Source organism: Anarrhichthys ocellatus, unplaced genomic scaffold (genome assembly GCF_004355925.1).
Source record: "Anarrhichthys ocellatus isolate YVR2014 unplaced genomic scaffold, GSC_Weel_1.0 scaffold7, whole genome shotgun sequence".
NCBI lineage: Eukaryota > Metazoa > Chordata > Actinopteri > Perciformes > Anarhichadidae > Anarrhichthys > Anarrhichthys ocellatus.
In genome coordinates this window covers 5,152,415-5,167,098 of record NW_022280037.1, presented here as the reverse complement: position 1 = coordinate 5,167,098, position 14,684 = coordinate 5,152,415, and the positions used below count along the sequence as shown (strand labels likewise).

The 14,684-nt window shown below is 41.5% G+C and overlaps 1 protein-coding gene across 1 annotated transcript in view; it reads left to right on the top strand.

The window, feature by feature from the left end:
- Positions 1-12,948, top strand: part of rnf144aa (ring finger protein 144aa) — a 24,382-nt gene extending 11,434 nt beyond the window's left edge. Inside the window, exons 2-8 of the mRNA XM_031847476.1 lie at positions 3,099-3,249; positions 4,321-4,425; positions 5,280-5,340; positions 6,988-7,204; positions 8,900-9,047; positions 9,448-9,537; positions 11,539-12,948. Coding sequence (XP_031703336.1) covers positions 3,115-3,249; positions 4,321-4,425; positions 5,280-5,340; positions 6,988-7,204; positions 8,900-9,047; positions 9,448-9,537; positions 11,539-11,670 — 888 coding nt within the window. The 5' untranslated portion in view covers positions 3,099-3,114 and the 3' untranslated portion in view covers positions 11,671-12,948. The remainder of the gene's footprint in view (positions 1-3,098; positions 3,250-4,320; positions 4,426-5,279; positions 5,341-6,987; positions 7,205-8,899; positions 9,048-9,447; positions 9,538-11,538) is intronic.
- Positions 12,949-14,684: the final 1,736 nt, after the last annotated feature.

Here is a 14,684-nt window from a genome sequence, read left to right as displayed (position 1 = left end):
TGTCTGTCTGTCTGTCTGTCTGTCTGTCTGTCTGTCTGTCTGTCTGTTAGTGATAATGGACCATCTAGTTAATAATGCAGCAGAAGGATGGCACTGCACCACCTTTTCTCATGAAAACTCATTTTCCCCTTTGTTGCTCTCTCCCCCTCCCGTTCCTCTCCTCTCCACAGGCCATTCTTACAAAACTATTTCATTTGTCCCCATCGACCCAGTCTGTCAGTATTAGCACAACCAATATAAAGTGTGGCAGGAGAGAAACTGATTTGGATGCAAAAGCAGACACTGAAAGTCTTCCTGAAAGTCCTGCACAGTAAAGTGCAAATTACTTTTCACCGTCTGTTTCTTTTGCCACTGGGCTACTGGAGTCCTGCAGCTTCGACACGGAGGCAGATAAAGAAACATTTCAGTCCTTGTGGAACAGCTGTCATACTCAAGTCATCCGCTGTAAAGTTTTCAGAGGCGTTGATGAGGTTTGTCAGGCTTTCGTATTTGTATTGGCCCTGTGTCTCCCTCTTTGTCTGTGAAGTTTGCCCATGTTGGCAAAATAGTATTGTTAGATTATATCAGGTTGACATTTTAATGGCTGTTGCTCCTGTAACCTCTACTTGTATCCCTTCACTCATGCTTCATTTCAGAATTGCTTTAAAGCTGCCACATACTGCTCGTTTGCACTCAACTACTTAAATATGGCTCATTTCCAATTTTGGATTTAATTACTTCACGTCTTCTTCCGCCCACATATTATCTTGGACCACCAAAGCACACTCTTCCCCACACGCACTCCCCAGAGGGTCATGTTTGGAAGTCCTTGGCCTTGTCCTGGTAACAAATTGCCATTTAAACTTTTGTAAACGAGCTCAGCACCTACACAATAGAGCTTCCTCACCACTCGGTGCTTTCTGGTCGGCGTAATAGATGGTGGATAGATGGATGAATGTCAGGTGATTTGAGTGAGTCAGACATGAGTTGCATCTCGTTCTTTCTCACGTCGCAATTTCTCCTCCGTCCACCTGCTCGGTGCGAAGGAGGAAGAATTGAGGGAATCACATTTCCTCAAATGAGACACTTTTTCCTTCCATCATCTGAATGAATCTCTTACTGAGAGAACAGGTGCACAGCTGGATCACCTGCTCTGTACCGTCTTGTTTTAGAGTTGTTGTGGACAGCTGTGGCGGGAGGCGTTATGTGTTCTGGCGTCTGTAATATTCTTGTGAAAGCAATATCTTAGGAATGCCTGCAGGGAATTTCTAAAAACATGGAACAAACGTCCACTTGGACTCAGGGATGAACTGATTAGAATGTTGTTGTCAAAGGTCACTGTGAATTCACAAAACACGTTGTTGGGCCATAACTCAAGAATTTACATGCTAATTAATTTCACACAAATGTCTGACATGATAAAAGGTTGACGTGATGACATTTTGGAGAGACATAAAACTGCTTCTTGACTGGTTGGCAGAGGCTCAACCGTGAGGCAGTAAATCTAGTTGTTTACGCAATGTAATGAAATATTTTGCAAGTCACTTGAATCTGCACTTTCTGACAAGCAGTTTCCTTTCTCTTTATTGTCTTTTTCATTCTTCCATCTACAGTTATTTTTTCTTTCTTCAAGTTTTTCCTCTTGTAGATTTATTTATTCCTAAATAAGTATAATGAGGCTGGTCTCATGTGTTGGAATTGTTGATTTAGTGTAGTTGGTAGTTTAATAAAATAACAAAAAAAAGACTATTAATCTCCTTGACTGTGTATGATAAATGAGTGAAAAGAAGATGCCATCTGGCTTCTGACACCCTCACTTAACTCACATCCAATATATTTGTCTAAATGATGAATATAGAAAAAGATATTGTGACACCTACATTTCTGCTGCTATTTCTTCCATCTCTGCTGTAGTTTGACAAAACTGCAGCTGGATACTTCACCTCACCAACTGCAGTATCCAGTCACTCACAGAATTTTCAATGATTGTGTCTCTGATGATAGACTTCCACATATGATGTACTCGTGTATCCTCACTGAAGTCTCCATTTGGGAATCTTCCTCTCTCCTTGAGCAGCAGTAGGAGAGGTGACTTACTTACCATCTTACTGACGCATTGTATTTCTATCTTACGTTGGGACAAAAGAATAACGTTATGAAATTGGATGGAGACATGTGTTCTTCTTGACACGCCACCTTGCACCAAAGGCTGCACCCCATCACATTGATCCCTGGATTTGCATTATTACTACAACAGATTGTTCCCCATCTCATTTTTATTTTTATGTTAGCACATGTATGAAGCACAAGAGTCCGTGGAGCGATAATGTGAACTCTTCAACTCCTCTCCTCGCCGTCCTCTTCTTGTATGTTTGTGAACAGCAAACCCGTCTCTCTCGGTCTCTACTCCTCTGCCGTGCTTCTCTCCCTCCGATCCGTCTCCGAAATCCTCCCTCGGCCGGTTGCTAAGCAGCATGGGGAGAGCTTGACTGTGTTGACGTTGTGTGCTCGGTACCACTTCCTGTAAACTGCTGAGTGGGTGCTCTTCGCTCTCAGCTGCAGAGGGAAGGAGAGTGAGACGAGACGGCCTAAAATAACCCTCTCTCACTATCGCAAAAGAGACGTGATGACGCACGGTGAAGAAGAAGAAAAAAGTGTTATTTCATCCAAGTGAAAATGTTACAAGGAGCTGAAGATGGCTACACACATTTTAGGATCTTTTTTTTTTTGCCAGTGTGAGGCCTGGAATGAAAATTAACGGTTGAGAGCTGGTGGCATTCTGCATATAGCAGGCCTGTGTAATGTGTGTGTGTTTGGGTGGTTGTGTGTGTGTGCACCCACACGGGACACAACTCACAATGGATTTTCAGTTTGTGCTCATACCGTCATGCTAATTGTGTCGCTACAAATAAAGCACAGCTTGGACTCTGGATTTATTATGTAGACGGACACAAACCAAAGTGAGCCACATATATTTGCTCTTTAAGGATTTTCTTTGTCGTCAGCAGGATTATGAGAATTACCCAATCCACTTTATTCACTTAATTTCAGGATGCATTTGGCTTTATTAACCATAGCTCACTGTCTCCCCCCCACCACCTCTTTCTTTTGTGTTTCAGCTCTGTGGCGCTGAAGATGACCACAGCACGGTACCGTCCCACCTGGGAGCTGGCCGTGGACCCCCTGGTCTCGTGTAAGCTGTGCCTTGGAGAGTTCCCTCTGGAGCAGATGACCACCATCACACAGTGCCAATGTGTCTTCTGTACACTGGTGAGTGGTACACTCTACAGCAACACATTTTTTAGCACAATGATGACTTGAGTAAAAAAAAAAATAAATGATCACAAAAATTATACGTCATACACTATCAAAGATATTTTTTTTTTATTTGAGAAATACTCCGAAGTGTGAAAAAAGTTAGTGCACAAAACACTGGATTTTCATTGTATTAAAATCAATAATGACCTCGGGATCTATAAGAAACCTCGCATCCCCTCGTGTGTAACACTGATGCTGTGTGAAAAGGCTGGGGCAAAGCCATAGTAACACCCAATGGCTGTCAGATCTTAACCAATCTTGTCCATAAACAAGGAAACTTTGTCCAAGAATGACCGCTAAAAATAGAAGCCACTTCCTAGGACACAGTCTGGGCGGTGGCAGTAGTTCAGTTAGTACAGGTCATTCCACCGAGATCAACAACAATATAAACGCAAAGCCTTTATCTCACATGAGCAATTTTTCTTTTATCCCCATATTTGATACCGTTATTTCTAAATTGATTACAATAATAGAAAAAAAAAATTCACAATGTAGCAAAATTCATGAACATAGAATATAAGCTAATGAAATACTAGTGCAAGACTAGATTTTTCAGCTTCGTAGAGGATCAGTTAGACCGAATAGGTTTTTGCTATTAATGCTACATTGATTCAAAAAAGTTGTATCACCTGATAAAGTTGAACATGTTTGCAAACAATTGTGTATTTAAACATTCAGCAGACACACAACAATGCAAGCATTCATCTGGAGTTGTGTTTCTTGACAGCCAATGCAATATTCTACCATTCACTCCTGTGAAAGGTCTGTTTTGGTCTCGTCTCCACCAACTCCTCAGTGAAATGTCTTGCTCTTTAGCTCTTGAGTGCTCCATTTTCCTTACCAGCCAGTTAGCTAGCTAGCTTTTTCTGAAGCGACAGACAGAGATCACGATCAAGAGCGACTCGTATGTCGGTCTTTGTTTACCAACTTTTTGTGTGTGTGTGTGTGTGTGTGCGTTTTGATTTCTTTTTTCAGAAAAGAATGTTCAGTGCTTTATTTGTCTTTCTGTCTGTTTCTCCTCAGTGCCTGAAGCAGTATGTGGAACTCCTGATTAAAGAAGGCCTTGAAACTGCAATTAGCTGTCCAGACTCTGTCTGTCCCAAAAGAGGACACTTGCAGGAAAATGAGGTATTGAGAAAAAGAAAAAGTCAGATTTCTACTTGGGTTGTCATTAGTCTAAACTTGCCCTTTACGTGGTGACTGGTTGCAAATATCAAAACAATTCCCTGCTGCTCCTCAGGCTCATGAATATGTCTAATAATGTCCGATAGACTGGACTTAAGCGCTGCAGAAATTTCCATAAACAATTATCACTTTTCATTTTCACACAGCAGTGTACAGAATTTTGCAATAAACTTCTGTACGTACATAGCGCTTCTGTATGTACATGCAGATGTAGCACATGCAGAGCTGGTAGTGCATGTGCTTGAAATGAGCGAAACATCAGGGAGGTTATCTCCACAGGTCAAATTTTTTCCATGTCACAACCCTCCTATTATGCTGCTCTTTTCCCTCCCACATATAAAGTACCATTGCTTTTGTATACACACCCCCTCAGAGCTGAAGATGACCATGGCGCTCCACCTGCCGCTCTGTTTATTCCATTATAATGAGCAGCTGAGGTCAATCTGAGGGAAAAGTGTTCCTCATCCTCAAGGCGGTTGATGGACTCACTCCACTTGGTCTCGGAGGCCCGTAGGCACAGCATGGCTCAGCACACCACAGCCTTATGCTTCTGATCAATCAGTGTCACTGGCCCTTATTGGAACCCCAGCTACTCCTGCCACTCAGGCAAAGAATGCCACATCCCTGTCTGCTCCGACAGCAACGCCCTCACCTATAACTCACTGCTCTTTTACAAAGCCTGAATGATCATGTCATGACTCATTAAATGTTTGCATTTAAACTTGAGCGGGCCTGCTTCTGTCTATAAATATGCTTATCTCTCCCCCCCCAATTCTCATCTCCTCTCTCCTTCGTAGATTGAGTGCATGGTGGCCACGGAGATGATGCAGAGATACAAGAAGCTTCAGTTTGAAAGGGGTGAGTCAACGAAAAAGCAGCCGCAGCCCCGTCAGTGTTATGTCCAGCGCTCCTCAGTGGGTGGTGTGTGGGCAATGACTTTCAATTGCACACTCATGTGGACCCTCCTGTTCGCCAAAGATACTGTATTTTATTGGGATCGTGTCTTGCAAGTGTAGCCGAACTGCCGCTCACTCTGTCTGGAATCAATCATTTAGGCCCCTTTGGACATTTTTGCTCTGGAATTATGCCATAGGGTTTCTGCAGAAAGCAAAAAGAAAAGATCCTAGCGATGCTCGTTTTCTCAGTAGACTTCAATCTTTTAGCGCTGACCAGCAGTCCACTGCTTTCGAATTCAGAGTTTCAATTTTCACTTCTGACACCAAAAAGGATGGATTCAATACCGTTCTGGAACACAAATAGTTATACAGGCAAGGATTATTGTTGTGATGGGGTATTGAGGCCTAAAATTTGTCTGATTTGTACTGTAGTATTCAACCCTCAACACCAGCTCCCATCAGATATAAATAAAAGGGAAAGCCTCCCGGACTTTGTTTGAAGAAATTCTAATTGGATTGGTACGGCTCGAGACTCGGAAACTGTCTAACTGACTCCGATGCGGGCAGGTCTCTTTGCATAGCAAGATATTTTAGTTCAATCCTTTTATCTCTGCTTCAGTGTGCAGCTATGTATGCAATGTCTGCAGTTAACACTGTTTGTAGAATAAATGTTAACCGACTGGTAAAAGGCTTGGATGTCATTGCTTGAAAGATAATGTGTCCACGCTGTCAACGGAGACATGCTAATCCGTAATATTAGAGTTCCCTCGCTACCAGAGCAAGCTGTAACCGAGCCGTGCTGTCACTCTTTGATGGTAGTCGCTCTGCAGGTTCTCCACCTACACACAGGCACACATTGTACACAGAACAAGCAGATCTCACTTGAACAAAATAAATGCATGAACACAAAGATAAACAAATGCATAGGAACACCGAGGGGGGGGGGGGGGGGGGGGGGGGGGTCCTGTAAATTAATACAAATCCTCAGAAATAGCTGTTGATGCTGCCTGCCTGGATAAGGGCAGTCAGCCGTCTCATCAATGTCCCAGTCCAGTCAGGCAGAACAGTTGCTGTAACCATTCCATATTTATCAGGCTGAGCCAAGAGTGCATGTGGAATTTGTGCTCAGAGTCCTTGGCAGAGAGGTAAGGGGAAGGAAGTAGAGGACACAAGGTCAAGTGCATCACACTATGAACTTCAAACAGAACTGGCATAACACACACACACAGGTCTCCTTCACACATATTCAAAAGAGTTTGGAAAAGTCGATCATAGATTCAGCAAGCCAGGGATTCAAGATTGTATAAAAGCAATTTTCCCAACATAAGCACTTACCACAGTGAACCGTATTTAAATCATGTATGTGTGTACATATGCACATTGTTTTGGGTTTTTTACGTGCCGAGATTCGGAGATCACATCAGCTGCCACCGCAACAATGGAGACGTGCTGCTTAAAACACTCAAATGAAATCATCTGAAAATTCCACACGAACTAACCTTCTGCGGGGAAAAAAACCAAAAGCATCTTAATAAAAACAATTTCTTTGTGATTTAACCCTTCAACAGCGCTTCTGTCCATGACACAGGCACTTGTTTTGTTCCACTAGAGGTGCTGCTGGACCCATGCCGGACGTGGTGCCCTTCCTCGACCTGCCAGGCCGTGTGCCAACTAAAGGAAGCAGACTCTCCTGCGCTGCCCCAGCTGGTCCAGTGCGCCGTCTGTGCCCTCGAGTTCTGCTCGGCCTGCAAGGCCAACTGGCACCCCGGACAGGCCTGCCAGGAGAACAACCTGCCCATTACCTCCTTCCTGCCAGGAGAAAACAGGTACTGCCTCTTATCCATTTATGATCCAATCAATACTGTTGCATTTGAAATTCTTGTTTTCCCAATTTCTCTCTCATCTATGTTATATATCAGATCAGATATTAGACTGGATGTGTCTCACCTCTGTATTCTGACCTCCACATATCTTATATTCTCATTAACATATTCATACATGCCTCTCTACAGCATTTATTACATCGTCAGTTAGAATTGATCTGCAGCTATTTTGAAAATGTACTCATTTTTTAAGACATTTTTCTAATCTTAAGTGCCAGAAAATCTCTAGTTTCAGAAGCTTCTCGAATGTGAATATTTGCGGGTTTTCTTCATCTTTTATGATATCAAACTAAATATCTTTTGGGTTTATGAATACGTCAACTTGGGCTTTTGTTTCTGACATTTTATGGACCATAATTGAGAACATAATTGACAGATTAACCACTAAAGAAAATGAACGTTAGTTGCAGCCCCTAGTATTGGCTCCTGGATACAAAATGTAATAGAAGAATAACCCTTAAAATTGGTAAAGAATGCAATGTTGTTATGACTTAATCTGCATAGGTGATTATCAGCCTAGTTAGAACAAGTGTATTTAAATAACTGGATGACTTGTTTTTTTGTTAAAGTGTTATTACAGCATTGTTTAAAAGTGTCACACAGCAGCAATATCTACTCCAGTTATAATTTGTCTCAATGTTATTACTTCCTCGTCAACCTTCAGAAAGATAGCAATTCATCCCGTTTTGGCATGTTGTGACAGTATGAATGGCTATAAAGTCTCTGCAGATGCAATCCCTCGAAATGATGTTTACTTGCACCAATCCATATTCATCGTCGTGTTCAGCTCACCTGACTTGAGTACTGAAGCAGTACTGTCAATATACAGCAGGATTCACTCAGTCTGTTCTTAAATGTAGACTGACGGCTTGCCTGGCTGGCTGTTTTGCAGCCAGTTGAGCATCAGCCAGGGCTCAAGCACAAATGAATAGGCAGATATAAAACAACAGGCTGAAACGAAACTGCAGTAAAAGCAGTCTGAGGTGGGCTTATTACTCCGTTTTAATGATACAGGATCTGCCTGTAAGGTTAGAAGAGGGCTGCCTGGAGACATATGCCGCTAACCCGTTTCTTTGCGATATCCTCTTACTCTGGAAATGTCATTAGCTCTGCAAAGCTTTCCTCTATCTGCACAGGTTTATGGCCAAACCTCAAAGGCCATAGTGGAGGGAGAGAGGATTAAGAGGTCTGCTCTTAGTTGTAAAGAGCCTCAGCATTTGAACGACACCCTGTTCACTGTAAGAATGTTTCAAAAAGCTGTATTCTGATGCTTCTTTGCAAATGACTTCCCCCTTCCACTAGAAGTGCGGAAATGCCAGCTACCTGCTCGTCTCCAGATTTGTAGAATCAGCACTTTACTGACACAAGGGAAATAGATGCAGACAAACTGACACCGACAGGAGGGAAGTATAAGAGTGTTGGAGTTCCATGCGGTAAATTTAAAAAAAGTTGTGGACTGTTAAACTACAGATATCCAAGGTTTCACACAATCCTGTCACGCCAAAGATTGTAAATAATGATTGCTGCATTAAACCAATCCCATCTGCGGTGCGTCTTGTAAAGTGAATGTTGAGTGATTTGGGATTTTATGTCGTGTTTGGAATAAATCAAAATCGCACGCGTCTCATTTCTTCCCAGCTCTTTCTATAAGAATGAAGAGGATGACGCGCCAATCAAGCGCTGTCCTAAATGTAAAGTTTACATCGAGAGGGACGAAGGCTGTGCTCAGATGATGTGCAAGAACTGCAAACACGCCTTCTGCTGGTACTGTCTGGAGTCCCTGGATGTGAGTTGGTTCTTAATCATTTCTTAATTCCTTCATGTTCACTGCAATAGAAAGAAAGATGCATTTTGTTTTTCTAACTCCAAAAAACGTTGAATATTGCAATACTGTGGTAATCATTTGTCTCCCTGTGACAGCGATATCTTTCATTATCAGGAAACTGTAGCTTAACCTTGATCCTGATAAGAAAGGGATGAGATGTTTTTGTTTTTTCTAAAAATTCAGCTTGGATAAGGGTGACTTATGAGCCGTGGTGCCTTATGTAATCTTAATTGTGTAAGCACAGACAACTGGACAACACAGGTCATTTAAACCCAATTTCCCGAGCAGCTGCCTGTGTCTTTCAGACTGTTAATGGTCAATCTTTATCTGAACTGTGTGCATGCGTGTGTTTGTGTGACAGGACGACTTCCTCCTGATCCACTATGACAAAGGGCCCTGTCGGAACAAACTGGGCCACTCCAGAGCGTCTGTTATCTGGCACAGAACACAGGTGAAAAACCCATCTTCCTCCCCTCTCTCCCCCCCCTCTTTCTCTCACACTCACTCAGGGCTGCCTCCCTTAAACCACTCTGCAGCATGTGGCCATAAACGTGCTCCCTTGTTCTGCCTCTTTCTCCCTTACTGGCTCACACACTCGCATTCAGTGATGTATTAGCATTATCTTGACAGCACAACAGGAAAGGGACAGCTTGATCCGCATGCAAGTGCCTGGTGGTCAGTGTCCTGCTGTTTTCAACTAAGCCTATTATGTACACCTTTCACTTTAAATTATTATTATTTTTTTTTTTAAATAAAAGGTTTACATAACCAAGGCCCTTCTTTACCAATAGGTTACCAAATGAAGTGACGGATTACACATGATCAGGATTAGATCTGACATGTGTTTTAAGTCTTCGACAAAGGCCAACTCTGCTGTTAAATTTCCAAATTCCTCCTCCGTATCTCTCCCTAGCCAAATAACCTATTCATGGGGTGGTACGTCCCCTTGTCCAACATACTTGTTATTTTGTCAACATTAGCATACACGCTGGCATCTGTTGCCCAGTGGGGCAGACTGAGTCATATAATTACAGTTCAGCTGGTGGAAGTCAGCTATAGCTTCACTCCTGTGTGTGTGCGTGTGTGTGTGTGTGTGTGTGTCTCTCTCTTGCTCTCCTCATTTCACCCCCCTCGCTCCTTAACATCTAAAAAGCCTCTTTTATAAATACAAAATGTTTCAGGGCAATAACCATCTTCTCTCCCTGTCTGTATCTGACGACATGTCTATCAAGTTACAAGGATGTTCATATCTTAAACATGTAAACATCAGTGTCTGTTAATTAAAGACCCTGTGCTTTCCTCTACAGCTCAACCTGTATCCTAACTGTCAGAAGGATAGTTGGTAACGTGCTCTTAAATAACAAGCGATACCCCGAAAAGGCGTCTTTTTGCCCTCATAATAGGAGGGGGAAAACATTGCGCTATTATAAGTCAGTGTGGCATGTGACTGCATGTTATGTGTTTTTATTTTGTGGCTCTGAACTTGATGGTGTCTGGCTCCCCCATGTGGTCAATTTGCTAACTTGCCATGCTCATAACAGTAAAGAGTTTCCCTAGATAATGTTCACAATGTTTTTTTTAATGCATGTCCATCTACAGCATTCCTGGTGTTAATGCTGGTACAGAGAACCAGTAAAGCCTTAACAATTGTGACGCAATATGTGGGAGATCCCGAGCAACATTCACTGCATAACAGCAACCACCCTAAATTTCAATATCTAACAGCAAGTAAACAAACGATACATGGGTAGTGAAAAGTTGCCAGCATCTTGTACATGCTCTCAAACATGGCTGTAACCAAGTTTAAAATGCTACTCTATTGCACTAGAACAAGTGGGTTTGTCCATCACTTTCCATGTCTTTTGTACACCAGTGTTTTCTCTCACAATGACAAAGGTACCTGTCCATGCAGTATGAGAGAGTAGAATGTGAATCAGTACTTCCTGGAGAGAAGGTCAGTTGGAAGATGAAACCTAATTTATATACTGTTGATTTTTTTTCTAAAGTCGTAATTTGTGGATTTACTGGGAAAACGTAGATTTCTGTGCTGAGAAAGTTTTGTTGTTTTGAGGCATTGAACGCCATCTGTAGGCCAGCTTGTAGTATTGCAATTCATTGGAAGGATTCAAGGCAATAGTTTGTGAAACAGTAAAAAAAAAAACACATTATCATCTTTGATATTTTGCATAAGAAATATTAAAAATACTCTTATTTACCAAAGAGTAATTTACTTTTTTACTTATTTTTTTACTTTTTTTCTTATTTACTTTGGTAAATTTACCATTTACCAAAGTTTTTTTTTTTTTGCCATGCTGAAGTAAGGCACTGACCTATTTTGGTCAAATACTTGTGTTCTACAAGATGATGCTGGTCAATTGTAACATCACTGCACCCAAATCCTACTGTATGCATCATATGTTGTATTCATTTGTTTCCTTGTGTTTCTCTACAGGTTGTGGGGATCTTCGCTGGCTTCGGGCTGCTCCTGCTGGTTGCCTCCCCCTTCCTCCTTCTGGCCACTCCCATTGTCCTCTGCTGCAAGTGCAAGTGCAGCAAAGGTGACGACGATCCATTGCCAACCTAAACACGCCATCAAAGCTGGAACGGAGAGCCGCTTCATGGATGGGCCATGTTTTATTTCCTTTTCACCCCTTTACATTCTTCTCCTCCCACCAGCTTTAAGTGCTTAATTTTTTTTTTTGGGGGGGGGGGGGGGGGGGCCCGCAAAATCGCTCTGCAGGAGGGAGGCATGGTAAAAAAAAAAAAAGCGACCCTACACCTTGGCCTGAAGAGAGGTACAGGGTCACAGGTCAGAGGAGGTCAGATGTTAGTGGTTTCGGGACGTGGAGGAAGTGTGGGCCACTTCAAGTGGTCCTTCGTTGTGGGTTACCGTGGTGTGGTATTTACTACAAACAAAGGAAGACTCCAAGTCAAGAAACGCTTTTCTCTTGTATGGACAATACAATGCAGGAGCCACTTTAAAAATAACTTTTACTTTATCGCTCTGTTTTGTCGTAGGCAACAAAAGCTTTTTCCCCCGCCACCACACTCAATGTAGCTCTACGGATTCAGTCAGTAGCATTAGAGTTACGCCACGCATGTTTGGTGTTCACTCGATTTGCACACGGAACGTGATTTTCAGATCATGTTCATGACTGAGGTGAAGATGGGAGGCTGTTGTCACTCCCGCCTCAATGTATAGCACGTCCTCTTGATGATGTCAATGTTTTATAACCTGTTGCTTTAAATAGAACTGTGCTCAGAGTAGTGTCTGTGTTGTATTTTGAGTGTTTTCCAAACGGTAAGTTACAGTTATTAAAGGGGATTGCCACTCAAATCTAAAAACACACAAATTATCTGTGGTTAAGTGACAATGAAGACTAGTTTTGTTCAATTTTCACCCCATGTTTTTCATTACCATCTCCGAATTTACTTTCTTTGACACACCTTCGGACATTTTACATCTTCAAGAGAGACATTTGTTTCCGAAAGATGTCACACAGATTTCTAAGATCCAGAGATTTCCCAAATTGAGTGGTACTCCCCTTTAAGTTCAACATTAATTTATAGTCTACTTGGGGACTTTGTATCCACATGTTGTGAAACCATTTTAATACACTAAAAGAGATGTCACTCCTGTAATTCTCAGTCCCCCAGGTGGTGGTTTAACCAAATAGATATGAATAGCCTTACATTGAGAATAGCCTAAATCAGGCATTCCCCCTGTGCATTAACAAGAGTTAAAGTCAAAATAATCCCAGGGAAAGCATGTTGTCAGTGAAGCCCTTTATATTCAGATGATTCTATGATGTCATCCATATGCCATGCTGTTAATAACCATATTGTAAAAAGGAAGAAAAAAGACAACTGCCCTAAACTGATGTTTGATGTGACCTAGGGCCTGTATTTCCTAAGCCTTTTTGAGCAGGAGAGCTGCATCATCACAAACAATCTGAAGCTTAACTCACACCAGATCTCCCACTCTTTCAGGCTTAAATACCTGCCTAAATTGCAAACTTGCATATGTTAGTGGTCAGAGTGTCGATGGTTTTGTTGGTAGTTAGACCTCCGATAACAAGCAGCTATTGCCTGTAAGGTGCATAATAAAAAGTCCCGTTTTTGGGCACATAATTATGAAACTGCTCTATACTATATCACTTTATCTATGCAAGTTTGTGCATTTCCATTGTTAAAAGGCTATTGATTGGTCATAATCAACTGTATGCCAAGAGTAGGTTTAGCTAGTGAAAGCTGCAGAATGTCACCATATACATATCATGGCTTTTATTTAATCAGGGAGTTATTCAGAAACTCCATTTTATTTTCATCTCCGAAGTTACTCTTAGCTATAACTAACGTTTGAGCTTTAAAACCAGGACAGAGTTGGCCCATTTTTCATTTGTTAATGTCTTTATTCCTGTGAGGGGAATCTCAGCTTCACAACAGTTAATCTAGGAACAAAGGTAAAACCATTTAATTATATACACATTATTCAGTACGTTTTCCTATGTTCTCTCATATAATTTCTTTGTTACCATGCATAGCCATTCGAATGTTTTGAATAAGCCATTTACTACTAATTACGTTCCCCTTTCTTCTGGTGTATTTTACAAGTGTTTATGTAGCATTTCCTGAGAAGTGTGGCTCCCAAAAAAATGTATTAATATTTAACTGTAGCTAATTTGCAACTCACTCAAGTCCTCAAATTTAGCTCCGACGTTCAGTATGATAATCCTAATTTTTATTTTGACACTTACCTATAGACTTAATTTCACTGACCTCACCTACTGTATGAGCATGATCATTTCATATTATAGACAGTCCAATTTTCTACTTTTGAAGTTTGGTGCTGTCCCAAAACAAAATAGGTTAATTCTTCATTTTTGTTGTTTTTATGACAATCGTGCCAAGCAGATTTCCTGGAAGGGATAAGGAACCAGAGCTGTCTACTGTATGTGCATTTTGACCATGTATTTGTAATGTAATAACAGTTTTTACAGGGTGGAAAAATATTTTAATGCTTCTTTATGTAAACGCACTGTATATGGGTTTCATTGTTTTGCTTCTTGATATCTGTGTGTGTGTGGTATGGTGCCTGCTTTGTTTAACTGAGAAGTTTAGCAGCTGAAATCAATGTATACCCAATAGAAAAGTCAATATACATATGAGAGATTGCAACTGTACTTTTTAATGTTGCCAGGGCTCTGATATCACCAGGATAAAGAATAATTTCAAATAGTGCAGAAATGTTCATTTAAACACAACACCATCATCATCATAGTTTTGAGCAGGCACAAACTAACTGAAGTCGAAACAAAATCATTGCCACTTCCATTTTTTTTTAACACACCATTCTCCTTTACCTATGTTTGATGGCAACACTGAACAGCTGGATACTGTATTATGCAACAAACAAAAGGGCCAAAAAACAGCAAACACTAGAATCACTGCAGTGTCTCATTGCATATCGTCTTCTACACTAGAGGCTTGGCAGGGCTCAAGATAAAGACCTATATAACCACTTATCAGCAATGGGGTTTGAATACGACAGTTCGACAGAGTTAAGGGCTTGCTTCTAAGATTTGGCGCTTGAATTGG